This window comes from Gorilla gorilla, chromosome 20 (genome assembly GCF_029281585.2).
Source record: "Gorilla gorilla gorilla isolate KB3781 chromosome 20, NHGRI_mGorGor1-v2.1_pri, whole genome shotgun sequence".
Lineage (NCBI taxonomy): Eukaryota > Metazoa > Chordata > Mammalia > Primates > Hominidae > Gorilla > Gorilla gorilla.
The window spans coordinates 6,086,928-6,102,869 of record NC_073244.2 but is presented as its reverse complement, the minus strand read 5'-3'; the positions used below and the strand labels follow the sequence as shown (position 1 = coordinate 6,102,869).

Genomic DNA, 15,942 nt, shown 5'->3' with positions numbered 1-15,942 from the left:
CAGGAACCCCCAGAGCAGTCCCTCCTGATGGGGCCTTTTTCCCTTCCCCAACTCAGAGCAACGACATGCCCTTTGATGAGCTGCTTGCGCTCTATGGCTACGAGGCGTCAGACCCCATTTCAGACCGGGAGAGTGAGGGTGGTGACGTGGCCCCGAACCTCCCAGACATGACCCTGGACAAAGTAAGTGAGGGCCCTTCCTGGAACTGGCTCACAGCTGAAGGTGGGGGGGCCTGGCGCTGCCTCTCTGCAGAGGGGAGTGTTCAGTGAGAGGAGGCACAAAGGCCCCCAGAATAAGTAGAATGTACCTGTGACCACTACCCTGGGGTTGGAATGGCCATGGGCTTGGGGCTGGACCCTAGCCTTAACCCTGGGCCACATGTCATTCTGGCTTTGGTGGGTGGAGGGGCACATCGGGGCCTCCCCAGGACTGGTCTCTCTGCCATTCCGTACCCAGAGGTCATAGGTCAAGGCTTGGGTGTTGGGAGCAGGGGAGGGCTGCATTGTAGAAGGTTAAAACCAAATGGACAGTCAGAGAAAGAGCCATGCATTCTGGGCGTGTGCCCAGTGGCAGCTCTAACTGTCTCCAGCTCTGGTGGCTGGGTGTGGGCTCCCACGTGTCTCCGTCCCATCCCTGCTCGCCCCACACTGTGCACCCTCTGCAGAATGGGAATAGCAGCCCCATGTGAGCCTCAGGGCACTCCCAGTGTCTTTACTGTTGTTATCATTAGTGGTATTGCAAGATTGTTAAACTGTAAAATGTTCTTTACTTTTTTTTTTTTTTAAAAGGAACAAATAGCGAAGGATTTGCTTTCAGGGGAAGAAGAGGAAGAGACGCAGTCGTCTGCTGACGACCTCACCCCGTCCGTGACCTCCCACGAGGCCCCCGACCTCTTCCCTGACCGGAGTGGATGTAGGTGACTCTGTCCCCATACTCCACCGCAGCCAGGCCGCCTGCCAGGCAGTCGTGATGCTTGATGAAGGGTCCTTGGGCTGATGCAGGCCAAGAACTCATCACAGATGAGGGCGTCTGCCTGGCGGGAAGCGTCAGTAGCCCTGGGGGTGCTTTGTTCTCCCCCACGCTGGCCAGTGAGCCTGGACTCTCAGAGCGATTTGGTTTAAACAAGTAGGGAACATGTTGGTTCCCCTAGCAGATCCAGGGACAGCATCCCCAGAACCGGCCTCCTTCACAAGCCTCTGTGCTGGCTTTCCTGGGAACTGAGGGCTCGGGGCCCAGAGGTGCAGCAGCTGCATAGAAGGGAAGGCCTCTTTCTTCAAAGGTGCATCCCTGGTCCTGGGTCCTGTGCCCATCTGTGTACCCAATGTCTGGCCAGAGAGAGGGTTATGGCCTGGGGATCAGGTGGATGGAGAGTGGGAGTGGAGAGAAGGGGTTGTATAGGCTGCAGGCAGTGGAGACCCTGGGGGACCTGCCTCTGTTTTCCCAAAGCTCGTTTCCTGGCTGATGAAGACAGAGAGCCTGGCTCTTCTGCCTCCTCCGACACCGAGGAGGACTCTGTTCCTGCCAACAAATGTAAGAAGGTGCGTGGTTCTGCCATCTCCCCAACCTGGCATCGCGGCCGTGGTTCTGCTGTCTCCCCAACCTGGCATCCCGGCCGTGGTTCTGCCGTGTCCCCAACCTGGCATCCCAGCCGTGGCTCTGCTGTGTCCCCAACCTGGCATCCCGACCGTGGCTCTGCTGTCTCCCCAACCTGGCATCCCGGCCGTGGTTCTGCCATGTCCCCAACCTGGCATCCCAGCCATGGCTCTGCCGTGTCCCCAACCTGGCATCCCGGCCGTGGTTCTACCATCTCCCCAACCTGGCATCCCGACCGTGGCTCTACCATCTCCCCAACCTGGCATCCCAGCCGTGGCTCTACCATGTCCCCAACCTGGCATCTGGACTGTGGTTCTGCCGTCTCCCCAACCTGGCATTCCGGCCATGGCTCTGCTGTGTCCCCAACCTGGCATCCCGACCGTGGCTCTGCTGTCTCCCCAACCTGGCATCCCGGCCGTGGTTCTACCATCTCCCCAACCTGGCATCCCGACCGTGGCTCTACCATCTCCCCAACCTGGCATCCCAGCCGTGGCTCTACCATGTCCCCAACCTGGCATCTGGACTGTGGTTCTGCCGTCTCCCCAACCTGGCATTCCGGCCATGGCTCTGCTGTGTCCCCAACCTGGCATCTGGACTGTGGTTCTGCTGTGTCCCCAACCTGGCATCCCGGCCGTGGTTCTGCCGTGTCCCCAACCTGGCATCCCGCCCATGGCTCTGCGCTCTCCCTAACCTGGTATCTCGGCCTCAGTAACCGCAGCCGGGTCCTGCTGAGCCCTCTCCCTGGGTTTGTGCCCTTTCTCAGAGGAGGGACGTGCTGCTCAACCCCAGGGTGGGCTGGGACCGGCCACAGGTGCTTTGGACCGGAGCCTGGGCCCGTGCTGCTGACCCAGAGTGTTTGTCCTCTGACATCCTGTCTGGGCCTCTGCCAGGCCGGGCGTCAGGACACAGCCTCACCCCTCACACACCCAGGCCTCTGCCTCCCACCCTCAGACCCCAGAACTGGGCATCAGCAGGTAGACGGCACAGATGGGTCTGGGGTCTGGACAGTGGCCTCTCCACGTAAGCCTGCCACAGCACGCTGCAGCCAGCCTCCCACCCGGCCTAGATGCTCCTCAGTGTCCTGATTCCCAGGCCCTTGCTTTGCAGGAGATCATGGTGGGACCTCAGTTCCAAGCTGACCTCAGCAACCTACACTTGAACCGGCACTGTGAGAAGAGTAAGTAGGGCCTGGGGAGAGGAGGCGAAACCCACTTCTGCAGGGGAGTGGCCTGGCTGGACGTCAGATCCTTGGACAGTCTGGTCAGGTCCCCGCCCCGTGTCGCTCACTGGGGCAGCTGAGCCTGTGGCTGGAGGAGGTGGGAGGCTCTCATGGCTGTAGTGGGCCTGTTGCTACCTGCCCCTGCCCAGCTCTGTCCCTCCCTTGGGGTCTGCTCCGGTCAGCCTGTGCAGCCAGACCCTCAGCAGCCCGTCCTGCCCCTGACCCAGCCCTGCCCTGCCCTTGACTCCAGCCGCCTCCCCACAGCCTGGGCCGCTGCATTCGATGGCTCTGTGCCGGGTTAGACGGTTCTCCAGAGACCTGCCGGGTGCTGCGCTGCACCCCCGGCCTTGCTCCGCTCCTCTTCAGGGTGCTCCCTTTCCTGGGCTTGACCTTTGTCTCTTTCCCACTAGAGTTCAAAATCGACCCTCTCTTGCACCTTCGAGGCGTGGAGTCACGTGCCCATTGACTTGGGTCTCATTTGTCTTGCCCTGGAGCCCTCGCAGGCCCTGGGCCAGTGCTTCTAGCTCAGGAGCCTTCTCCAAGGTGATTCAGTGGCTGAGATGGGTGGTGGGAAGGGACAGGTGCAGCAGAAGTACTGAGTCCAGGGAGACAGGGACCCTCCATGAAGAGAAGTCGTCCTCCTGGGGCTGGTCGGAGGTGCCCCGTGTGAGAAGAGGACGGAGCCAGGAAGGTGCAGCCAAGCTGCTGGGACATCCAGAAGGCAGGGTCAGAGGGGACACATGGGACCCTCACCCAGAAACCCTGGCTTTGGAGTCTGTCATCAGGGCCCTTTCCCCAGCCTGACTCACCCCCCATGAGGGTGCCCTGTCTGGAGCAGCCAGGACTTCTTCGTCCCATGGGGTGCCAGCTGGCCCCTCCCACTCGGTATGACACCTGTGTCATTCGAGTCATCTGTGTGGTGTGTGTCCTGTGTATTGCATTGTGATGACGTCTGTGTCATTCGAGTCGTCTGTGTGGTTGTGTGTGTCTTTATTGCATTGTGATGACGTCTGTGTCCTTCGAGTCGTCTGCGTGGTTGTGTGTGTCTTGTGTATTGCATTGTGATGACGTCTGTGTCCTTCGAGTCGTCTGCGTGGTTGTGTGTGTCTTGTGTATTGCATTGTGATGATGTCTGTGTCATTCGAGTTGTCTGCGTGGTTGTGTGTGTCTTGTGTATTGCATTGTGATGACGCCTGTGTCATTCGAGTTGTCTGCGTGGTTGTGTGTGTCTTGTGTATTGCATTGTGATGACGCCTGTGTCATTCGAGTTGTCTGCGTGGTTGTGTGTGTCTTGTGTATTGCATTGTGATGACGTCTGTGTCATTTGAGTTGTCTGCGTGGTTGTGTGTGTCCTGTGTATTGCATTGTGATGACGTCTGTGTCATTTGAGTTGTCTGTGTGGTTGCTTGTGTCTTGTGTATTGCATTGTGGTCCTTGGTTTGGATGCCGTGGTTTTTGAGTCTTGGGTGTTCCATTGTGGTCCTTGGTTTGGATGCCATGGTTGTGTGTGTCTTGTGTATTGCATGGTGATGACGTCTGTCATTTGAGTCGTCTGCATGGTTGTGTGTGTCTTTATTGCATTGTGATGACGTCTGTGTCATTTGAGTCATCTGTGTGGTTGTGTGTGTCTATTGCATTGTGATGACGTCTGTGTCATGCGAGTCGTCTGCATGGTTGTGTGTGTCCTGTGTATTGCATTGTGATGATGTCTGTCCTTTGAGTCATCTGTGTGGTTGTGTGTATCTTACTGCATTGTGATGATGTCTGTGTCATTCGAGTCGTCTGCGTGGTTGTGTGTGTCTTGTGTATTGCATTGTGGTCCTTGGTTTGGATGCCGTGGTTGTGTGTGTCTTGTGTGTTGCATCGTGGTCCTTGGTTTGGATGCCACATTTACCCACCCTTTCTGCCATGGGCTGCGGTCATGGTTGGTTCAGCTGTGGGCTGTGAATGCCCTCGTGTGCGTCGTTAGTGGACATAGGCACTCGGCACTTGATGGACAGCGGGGAGTCGTGTGGGAGGTGTGTGCTTAGGGTGACGCATACTGCTTGAGTTTCTCACTTATGATTTGTGGGAGTTGCTCCACGTTCTCGGTGTTTGCCACTGAGGGTGAATTTGCCTGAATTTTAGCCCTCCTGGTGGATATGGACTCCTGTCCCATTGTGGTTTTAATTGGCATTTCCCTGGTGAGCACCTTTCGCAGGTGTACTGGCCATTTGGATATTCTCTCTCTGCGTGCTCCAAGCTTTCTCCCATTTTGTTGTCTTTCCCTTTCTGATTTGTAGTCATTCACATTTTGTGGAAACAAGTCTTTCTGGGCTTTGTGCACTGCTGCTGTTTTCTCCAGTTTGTGGTTTGCCCATTGACTCTCTCAGTGATGTCTTGAATTTTAATAAAGTCCAACTTATCAATCATTATTTGAATAATAATGTGTGTGTGTGTGTTCTACTTAAGGAGTGTTTGCTTACCTCAGGCTCTTGGAGATATTCTTCCATGTTTCTTTCTAGAAGATTTATTGTTTTTCCTTTCACATTTAAGGCTGTGATCCAACTTAGTTTACATTTTGGTGTATGGTGGCTGGGCGCGGTGGCTCACGCCTATAATCCCAGCACTTTGGGAGGCCGAGGCGGGCAGATCACGAGGTCAGGAGATCGAGACCATCCTGGCGAACATGGTGAAACTCCGTCTCTACTAAAAATACAAAAAATTAGCCCGGCGTGGTGTCGGGCGCCTGTAGTCCCAGCTACGCGGGAGGCCGAGGCAGGAGAATGGCGTGAACCCGGGAAGCGGAGCTTGCAGTGAGCCGAGATGGCGCCACTGCACTCCAGCCTGGGCGACAGAGCGAGACTCCGTCTCAAAAATAAAAAATAAAAATAAAAATAAAAACAACAAAAGTCCGTTGTCTCCCCCACCGAGCTGCAGTGATACCTTTGTGGTAAATCAGGCGCCTGTAAGGTGTGTCTTGTCTCACCCGGAGCCATTGCCACTGTCTCAGTTATTACAGGTTGCAAGGAAGTCTGAGGTGGTGCAAGTCTTCTAACTTTGTAAGTTTTCATTGCATATCTATGTAAGTTTTAAGATTAAAACTTACTTTTTTCAGCAACTGACAAGTTTTAATCTTTTTTTTTTTGAGATGGAGTCTTGCTCTGTTGCCCAGGCTGGAGTGCAGTGGCATAATCTCAGCTCACCGCAACCTCCGCCTCCTGGGTTCAAGCAGTTCTCCCACCTCAGCCTCCCAGGTAACTGGGAGTACAGGCACCCGCCACCACGCCTGGCTAATTTTTGTATTTTTAGCGGAGATGGGGTTTCACCATGTTGGCCAAGCTGATCTCGAACTCCCGACCTCAGGTGATCTGCCTGCCTCGGCCTCCCAAAGTGCCGGGATTACAGGTGTGAGCCACTGTGCCTGGCCCATAAATTGATTTTCAAACGTTAAATTAACTGTGCACGGTGGAATAAACGCGCTTCCTGGCCATGAAGTGTTCTCTCTTGTGTGTGTGTATCAGATGCACTCAGTCCTCATTATTTGTGGGTTCTGTGCTGGTGAATTGCCTACTTGGTAAAATTTATTTGAAACCCCAAATCAAAACTCGCAACACCTTTATGGTCAGGCGCCAGCAGATGTGTGTAGAGTGTCAGTGAAGGCGAGTTACCTGACGTGCAGTTCCAGCCGAGGTGGGACAAGCTGCTGCTCTGTCTTGGCTCTCAGATCTTTTACTGTGAGCACACGCCTTTCCTGCTGTGTACTGAATGCCGTTTTTCACATCCTTGTGCGTTGTGTCGGCTACTTGACGGATTAAAGTGGCCCCTAAATGTAGTGCCGATGTTCCGTCTGGTGTTCTTAGGTGGAAGAAGGCTATGACGTCCCTTTCAGAGAAAATTTGAGAAGCTCCACTCAGGCGCAAGCTCTGGGGCTGCTGGCCGTGAGTTCAGTGTTAGTGAATCCACAAGGCAGATCCAGTGAGACAGTGGCTCCCAACATTTTTTGGCACCAGGGACTGGTTTCGTGGAAGACAATTTTTCCACGGATGTTGGAGTAGGGGGCGTGGTTTCAGGAGGAAACCGTTCCACCTCAGATCACCAGGCATTAGATTCTCATAAGGAGTGTGCTGCCTGCCTCCCTGGTGTGTGCAGTTCACAGTGGGATTTGCGCTCCTATGAGGATCTAATGCCACCACTGATCTGACAGGTGGAGTCAGGCAGTGATGCTGGCTCTCCTGCCGCTCACCTCCTGCTGTGTGGCCAGCCGTGGCCTGGGGGATGGGAACCCCTGCAATAACACATTTTTTAAAATTTAAATTTTATTTATTTTTAATTTAAATTTTATTTACGTATCTGTTTTTTAAATTTAAATTTTATTTATTTGTCTATCTATCTATTTAGTTTTTTGGACAAAGTCTTGCTCTGTCGCTCAGGCTGGAGTGCCGTGGTGCAATCTTGGCTCACTGCAACCTCTGCTCCCGGGCTCAAGTGATTCTCGTGCTGCAGTCTCCCGAGTAGCTGGGACTACAGATGTGCGCCACTGCACGCCGGCTAATTTTTTTTTTTGTTTATTTTGTAGAGACCAGGCTTCATCTTGTTGCCCAGACTGGTCTCAAACTCCTGGCCTCAAGTGATTTGTCCGCCTCAGCCTCCCCAGAGTGCCGGGATTACACTCATGAGCCACTGCACCCGGCCTGCAGTAAGGCGTCTTTAAGTGGACACCTGAAACAAGTTTATGTATTGATTGCTTGATGAAAATGCTGTATATCCCCTGGTGCAGTGATTACATGCTCGCTGTGAGCACCTGGATTAATGAAAATCAACACATACGTATTTAACCCCTTCCCTCCTCGGTGTGATATGCTCACATTTATGATTTTTGCATGTATGTTCATGGAGGTACTGGCCTGTCCTTTTATTTTTGTTTGTCCGTGTCTGGTTTTGGTACCAGAGTTATGCTGCTTTCGTGAATGTGTTTGGAAGTGTGCCTTTTTCCTAACCTCTGGAGGAATTATTCTTTAAGATGTAAGAGGCCAGGAGTGGGGGCTCATGCCTTTAATCCCAGCACTTTGGGAGGGTGGGGTGGGCAGATCACGAGGTCAGGAGTTCGAGAACAGCCTGACCAACATGGTGAAACCCTGTCTCTACTAAAAATACAAAAATTAGCTGAGCGTGGTGGCACGCAACTGTAGTCCCAGCTACTAGAGAGGCTGAGGCAGGAGAATCACTTGAACCCGGGAGGCAGCAGTTGCAATGAGCCAAGATTTCGCCATTGCACTCCAGCCTGGGTGACAGAGCGAGACTCCATCTCAAAAACAAAAACAAAAAGTTTTATCAATTGTATTACTCTTTACAAAGGACTAACTTTAGACTTGTTCATGTCTCTGTGTTGCTGGATTTCTGTTTTTTACTTTTTTTTTTTTTTTTTTTGAGACGGAGTCTCACTCTGTCGCCCAGGCTGGAGTGCAGTGGCGCGATCTCGGCTCACTGCGAGCTCCGCCTCCTGGGTTCATGCCATTCTCCTGCCTCAGCCTCCCGAGTAGCTGGGACTACAGGCGCCTGCCACCACGCCTGGCTAATTTTTAGTATTTTTAGTAGAGACGGGGTTTCACCGTGTTAGCCAGGATGGTCTCGATCTCCTGACCTCGTGATCCACCCGCCTCGGCCTCCCAAAGTGCTGGGATTACAGGCGTGAGCCACCGCGCCCGGCCTGTTTTTTACTTTTTTTATGTGTGTGTGACAGGGTCTCGCTCTATTGCCAGGCTGGAGTTCAGTGGTGCAATGTTGACTCACTGGAAACTTCGCCTCCAAGGTTCAAACGATTCTCCTGCCGCAGCCTCCTGAGTAGCTGGGACTACAGGCGCCCGCCACCACGCCTAGCTAATTTTTGTATTGTTAGTAGAGATGGGGTTTCACCATGTTGGCCAGGCTGGTCTCAAACTCCTGACCTCAGGTGATCCACCCACCTTGGCCTCCCAGAGAGCTGGGATTACAGGCATGAACCAGCACCCAGCCTTTTTACTGATTTTTTTTTTTTTTTTTTTTTTGAGACAGAGTCTCACCTGTGGCCCAGGCTGGAGTGCAGTGGCGCGAACTCTGTTCACTGCAAGCTCCGCCTCCTGGGTTCACGCCATTCTCCTGCCTCAGCCTCCCAAGTAGCTGGGACTACAGGCGCCCACCACCACGCCCGGCTAGTTTTTTGTATTTTTTAGTAGAGACGGGGTTTCACTGTGGTAGCCAGGATGGTCTCGATCTCCTGACCTCATGATCTGCCCGCCTCGGCCTCCCAAAGTGTTGGGACTACAGGCGTGAGCCACCGCGCCCGGCCTCCTTTTACTGATTTTTAATTGAATTACACTGTGGTCAGAAAACATACTCTGTGATTTCAGTTCTTTGTAATTAGTTGCACCTCGCTTTATGACCATTATTTGATCTGTTTTGGTAAATGTTGTACATGTTTGAAAAGAGTGTGTTGTGCCGTTGTTGGGTGGAATTTTCCGTGTATTCCCTTGGATCCGTTGGATAATTGTTGTTCACATCATCTGTATTCTCACTTAATTTTTTTGGCTGCTTGTTCTATTTACTGAAAGGTTGTTAATGACCTCCTCTGATTGTGGATTGTCTATTTCCCCTTTTTAATTCTGTCCATTTTTACTTCACATTGCGGCTTTGTTATTAAGTGCATACACGTTAAGATTGCTTTGTCTTTGTGTTGAATTGTTTCTTTTACCATTGTGACATGTCTCTCTGTAGTAATACTTCTTACGGTAAATAAGTACTTAATCTGCCATCAGTGTGACCACGGCAGCTTTTTGTCGATTTGTTTAGTGTTTGCATGGTTTTTTCCCATTCTAGATTCCTATATTTGAGGTGTATTTTCTGTAAATGGCACATGTTTAGATCTTGTTTTTTGAGACGGAGTCTCTGGAGTGCAATGGCATAATATCCACTCACTGCAGCCTCTGCCTCCCGGGTTCAAGCAATTCTTCCCCCTCTGCCTCCCAAGTAGCTGCAATTACAGGCGTCCGCCACCATGCCCAGCTAAGTTTTGTATTTTTAGTAGAGATGGGGTTTCACCATGTTGGCCAGGCTGGTCTCAATCTCTAGACCTCAAGTGACCTGCCCACTTCGGCCTCCCAATGTGCTGGGATTATAGGTGTGAGCCACTGTGTCCGACCTAGATCTTATTTTTAATTGTCTGAGAAAACCATTGTCTTTTAATAGACTTTTTAGTCCATTTACATTTTTTAAATCACTTGTATGTCATGTAATTATAAAACAATTGTGTAATGCCACCGTCTTGCTCTTTGCTTTCTGTGTGTTCCATCTGTTTTTTGTTTGTTTGTTTTTATTTTTTTTTGAGACAGAGTCTCACTCTCTTCACCCAGGCTGGAGTGCAGTGATGCGATCTTACTTCACTGCAACCTCCACCTCCCGGGTTCAAGTAATTCTCCTACCTTAGCCTCCCAAGTAGCTGGGATTACAGGCATCTGCCACCATGCCTGGCTAATTTTGTATTTTTATTTTATTTATTTATTTATTTATTTATTTTTTCTGAGACAGTGTCTTGCTTTGTCACCCAGGTTGGAGTGCAGTGGCGCGATCTCAGCTCACTGCAAGCTCCGCCTCCCGGGTTCACGCCATTCTTCTGCTTCAGCCTCCTGAGTAGCTGGGACTACAGGCACCCGCCATGATGCCTGGCTAATGTTTTGTATTTTTAGTAGAGACGAGGTTTCACTGTGTTAGCCCGGATGGTCTCGATCTCCTGACCTCGTGATCCGCCTGCCTCAGCCTCCCAAAGTGCTGGGATTACAGGTGCCCGCCACCGCGCCCGGCCTAATTTTGTATTTTTAGTAGAGACGGGTTGTCTCCATGTTGGTCAGGATCGTCTCAATCTCCTGACCTCGTGATCCGCCCACCTCGGCCTCCCAAAGTGCTGGGATGACAGGCGTGAGCCACTGGACCTGGCCTGTTGTTTGTTTTTTTAATTTTTTTTATGTCTTCTTTTGGATTAATAGGTTTATTTTGTCCTTCTGTTTCAGCTTATAAGTTTTAGTTTTAGCACTTTAGAGGTTACAACATGAATTATTGACTTATCACAGTCTACATTTTTTTTGAGACAGAGTCTTGTTCTGTTGCCCAGGCTGGAGTACAGTGGTATGATCTCGGCTCACTGCAACCTCCGCCTCCTGGGCTCAAGCGATTCTCCTGCCTCAGCCTCCCAAGTAGCTGGGACTACAGGCACACGCCACCATCCCCAGCTAATTTTTGTATTTTTAGTAGGGATGAGGTTTCACTGTGTTGGCTATGCTGGTCTTGAACTCCTGACCTCCAGTGACCTCAGCCTCCCAAAGTGCTGACATTACAGGAGTGAGCCACCACACTGGGCCTCACAGCTTGAAATAAGTACATTCTAGTTCCCCTACAATGCAAGAAACAGTTTAACTCAATTTACCTGCCCCCCTGCCTTTTGTGCTATCATTAATTTTACATATCGGCCGGCTGCGGTGGCTCACGCCTATAATCCCAGCACTTTGGGAGGCCGAGGCGGGCAGATTGCCTGAGGTCAGGAATTTGAGACCAGCCTGGCCAACATGGTGAAACCCTGCGTCTACTAAAAATACAAAAATTAGCCAGGCGTGGTGGGCGCCTGTAGTCCCAGCTACTCGGGAGGCTGAGGCAGGAGAATCGCTTGAACCCCGGAGATGGAGGTTGCAGTGAGCCAAGATCGCACCACTGCCCTCCAGCCTGGGGGACAGAGCAAGACTCCATCTCCAAAAAAAAAAAAAAATCTACATATCACAAGATGATAACATTGTTGTTTTAAACAGTGAACATTCTTTGTATTTATCCTATCCACATATTTCCTCCAGCTTCCATTTGGAATCATTTCCTTCAGCCCGAAGAACTTCCTTTGTAATAGGCCTTGTGCTTTCTTTCAGCATTTTTTTGTCTGCAAAGCCTGGATTTTTGCTTTCATTCTTTAAAGCATATTTTCGTGGCATGTTTTTCCAGGTTTGCAGGGTGTTTTCTTTCAACACTTGAAAAGTTTCATTCCATTGCATTTTGGCTGTCGTCGTTTCTGTTGAGAAGTCAGAGGACGGTCTTACTCTTTCTTCTGAAATCATTGTGCCCTTTTCTCTCCTAAGATTTGTTTCCTTTCCTTTATTTATTTGTTTTTAACCAGTTTGACTCCATGTGCCTGTGCACACGTCTTTGTGTGTCCTTGTATTCGTCCTGAGTTTCCTGGCTCTGTGGGTTGGTATCAGTCGTCAGTTTTGAAGCATTCTTGGCTGTTATCTCTTCAGATTTTGTGCTGCCTCCTTCTTTGCTTTTTCTGTGACTCATTTACAGGTATCTTAGAGGTTGCCTCACTGTCTTGTACCTACCCTAAACGGTGTTCTTTCCTTTGACACTTTGGTTTTGGTCTTGTAAACATTGGTTTCCTTTTGATTCCACGAATTGTGTTTTGTGCTGTGTTCAGCCTGCTGGTAAAAAAGCTGTTCAGTGGGTCCATTCGGGTATTGTATTTTCCAATCCTGGAAGGTCCTTGAGATTCTTTTCTATAAATTTCAAGTCTCTGCTGAGACTCTCCGGCTTTTTGTCCATTTCCTTAACGTATTAATCCTAGTTAGATTGAAGTCTTCGTGTGCTGACTCTTAACACTGGCCGTGTGTAGACCTGGTTTGTTGTCTGATGTTTTCTTGTTTTGTTTGTTTGTTTGAGACGGAGTCTCACTCTTGTCACCCAGGCTGGAGTGCAGTGGCGCTATCTTGGCTCACTGCAACCTCCACCTCCTGGATTCAAGTGATTCTCCTCCCTCAGCCTCCCGAGTAGCGGAGATTACAGGCGCCCACCACCACGCCCGGCTAATTTTTGTATTTTTAGTAGAGCTGCGGTTTCACCATGTTTGCCAGGCTGGTCTCGAACTCCTGACCTCAGGTGACCCGCCCGCCTCAGCCTCCCAAAGTGCTGGGATGACAGGCGTGAGCCACCACACCTGGCCTTATTTTCTTGTTTTATTCTGAGACAGGGTCTTGCTCTATTTCCCAGGCTGGAGTGCAGTGGTGCAGTCATGGCTCATTGCAGCCTCGACCTCCTGGACTCAGTCCCACCTTAGCCTCAATCCCACCGTAGCTGGAACTACAGACGTGCCTGTACTACGTTTGAAATTTTTTGTAGAGATGGAGTGTGCAAGTCTCAAACTCTGGCCTCAACCGATCCTCCCACTTCAGCCTCCCTCCCAGAGTGCTGTGATTACAGGCATGAGCCCTCACATCCGGTTAATGTTTTTCCCTCGTGTTTTCCCACCCTTCACATGCTAGGCTGTATGTGGTGTTCTTTTTCTCCAGAGATGGTCTGCTGTTTTCTTGGAGACCGCCTCTGTCCAAGCAGGGCTCAGGTGTCGCCTGTGGAGATGGAGAAAGGTGGCTGTGGTGTCTGCCTGTTTTCCTCATGGCCATGAGGACCGGGAGAGGCCCCTGCTTGGTCGGGCACAGCACCAACCTGGGAGCTAGTTACCGCGTCAGCCCCCGGCAGTGGAGACTCCCGTGTGGAGCTGTTTTCCACATTCCTTCCCGTGCACTGATTTTGTTTTTTATTTGTTGGTTTGCTTTGTTTGGGATCCTGTGCCTCTTTCCTGGATAATGGAGAGGTGCTGGCACTTGAGCCTTGCCAGACCTGGCCCTGAGCTCTCCCCCTGCCTTGTCCCCAGTCGCGTCCCTCGCCACAGCTGGAGGCTGCGTCCCTCCCTTTGCCGAAAGCCAATTGCATCTGAGGTCGTGGACTTTTCCTCCCCTCTGTGAGCACATCTGCCATCCACACCAGCTACCGGGGGCAGGATGTCTCCCCAGCGGTGATGCACCTTCTGGCCGTGGCTCTTCAGCTCCCAGGGTTAGAGCGTGACAGTGCCTAGCTGTGGGGGCTCCCGCTTGTCCACGGGCCCAAGTCTCAGCTGCCTTTATCCAGAGTCGGGGGCCTCCTTGCTGCTCCCTCAGGCCTCTGCATTTCAGGTGCTCTTGTAGCTGTGCAGCCTGAAGCCAGCCTCACCTCGCTGGTCTCACTACTTAGAACCCCCTCTGCAGAGTCCTTGCTCAGAATTCCCCTGCCCCAGATCTAGGCTGTCCACAGCTTCCTCTGACCCCTTGGCTGGATCAGGCGCCCCTGCTGACTGCTCATGGCTCCCTGCACTTGGTCGTTGGGATACAGGCCTGTGTCTGGTGCCCAGAGCCTGCTCTGGACCCACTCGGTAGTTGAATTGAGCACAGCAGCACCAAGCCCAGGAGGAGCGCAGTGATGGCGGCCCAGGGCTTGGGAAAGGGAAGGCGGACAGTGCCTCCTCCCTTTCAGGGGCTGAGTTGGCTGCTTTGCTTGTCCTGGCGTGTGTGGGTGCAGATTGGGTTCCTGCAACCTGACCTTTGCCCTCTGCTTGTGCAGTCTACGAGAACGAAGACCAGCTGCTCTGGGACCCCAGCGTCCTCCCTGAGAGGGAGGTGGAGGAGTTCCTGTACAGGGCGGTGAAGCGGCGTTGGCACGAGATGGCCGGGCCTCAGCTCCCAGAGGGAGAAGCCGTGAAAGACAGTGAGCAGGTGGGGGCTGCCATGCCAGGGACAGAGGGGCTGAGGGCTGCCACGGCGTGGGCCAGAGCTCACACCCCAGTGCCTCCAGGGGCCAGGCAGGGCAGAGGGGAGGGCAGGGGTCAGGTGTGCAGGAGCCAGGGCACTGGAACAACTACTCAGGTCAGAAGGGGGCCAATTAAAACCACGTATCAGGGAGGAGGTGTAGACGCCTCCGGGTATCCTGCAAGGGGATGTAGACACCCCTGATGTCACTCCCTAGATAGAGGTGTAGGTGGCCCTGACATCGCCCAGGAGGGTGGTGTGGACGGCCCCTGATGCCACTCCCTGGATAGAGGTGTAGGTGGCCCTGACATCGCCCAGGAGGGTGGTGTGGACGGCCCCTGATGCCACTCCCTGGATGGTATAGACAGTTCTTGCTGTCGGCTCCTGGGCTGAGCCCATGGAAGAGCCAACATGTCCTCTCCCCAGGCACTGTACGAGTTGGTGAAATGCAACTTCAATGTGGAGGAGGCCCTGCGAAGGCTGCGGTTCAACGTGAAGGTGATCCGAGGTGAGCAGCGGCCTGGGCCTTCCTTCCGCTACGGCCCCACCCTGGGCACCACTGACCATTCTCCCCGGCCGTTTTTGCAGATGGGCTCTGTGCTTGGAGTGAAGAGGAGTGCAGGAACTTTGAGCACGGCTTCCGTGTGCATGGAAAGAACTTTCACCTGATCCAGGCCAACAAGGTGCGGACTCCACTGCCAGCCTCCACCGGGGGCTTCTCGATCTGGGGAGGGGCTCAGGGTCAGCAGGTGCACAGCACACGGCCGACTGGAGGCCTGAAGCCCCGTGTCCCGTGTCCGCCTCCTCACCGTGTGTCCATTGCTGTCTTCTGCATTTTCTGCTACTGACTGCTGTGGGCCCCTTTCCTGTCCCCACAAGAACAAGGCTCTGGTTTTGGGAAAGAATGTGGCAAAAGCTGAATTCTAGTAGTAGTTTCTGCCTCACATTCCACCCCGGGGCCCTGGGCACCTCATCTTCAAGTCTGTGTCCTCTGAGCAGAGCCTGCTGGCTCAGTGTCCAGCATTGGCCCCACAGCAGAACCCCTGACACCTGGAGACCAGGGGTCTCCTGGTTCCCTCCTCCAGGGACCCAGGTCCTTCTGCCACCCGGGACAAACCCTCATGACAGGCAGGTGCTGCCAAGTGCCGGGGCCTTCTGCCCTTCCTTAGACCTTCCCCACATCCTCTGTGGGTCTCTGCATGTCTGCAGCAGTGCCCTCTGCCCTGTGACTTCTTGAGTGGTAACTTCCAAGCCAGCCTCTTGGCAGTCAGACATCTCTGGCTGAAAACCTTCCCGTGGCTCTGACCAGTGGCTTCTCTGCCTCTGTCCACGCCCCGGTTGGGCACTGAGTCCCTTCAGGACCAGTGGGCTGTGGCCTTGTTGCCGAGCCTTGCTTCTGCCTCGTGTCCTGGGACCGTGCTCCATTTGGGGCCCGATGTCTTCCACTGAAGGGCTTGGGTGAGGAGGCACCTGCCCGGGGCTGGTTGTACGGCCCAGGACATTGCTCAGGTGACTGCGGTGCTGTGCGCA

At 52.7% G+C, this 15,942-nt stretch overlaps 1 protein-coding gene across 8 annotated transcripts in view; it reads left to right on the top strand.

The window, feature by feature from the left end:
• MIER2 (MIER family member 2) overlaps positions 1 to 15,942 on the top strand; it is a 39,522-nt gene that overhangs the window by 18,498 nt on the left and 5,082 nt on the right. For all 8 annotated transcript variants that reach the window (XM_019016518.3, XM_004059589.4, XM_063701895.1 and 5 more), the window contains 7 exons: positions 57 to 182; positions 789 to 912; positions 1,447 to 1,538; positions 2,701 to 2,770; positions 14,228 to 14,379; positions 14,839 to 14,920; positions 15,001 to 15,095. In XM_019016518.3, coding sequence (XP_018872063.2) covers positions 57 to 182; positions 789 to 912; positions 1,447 to 1,538; positions 2,701 to 2,770; positions 14,228 to 14,379; positions 14,839 to 14,920; positions 15,001 to 15,095 — 741 coding nt within the window. The remainder of the gene's footprint in view (positions 1 to 56; positions 183 to 788; positions 913 to 1,446; positions 1,539 to 2,700; positions 2,771 to 14,227; positions 14,380 to 14,838; positions 14,921 to 15,000; positions 15,096 to 15,942) is intronic.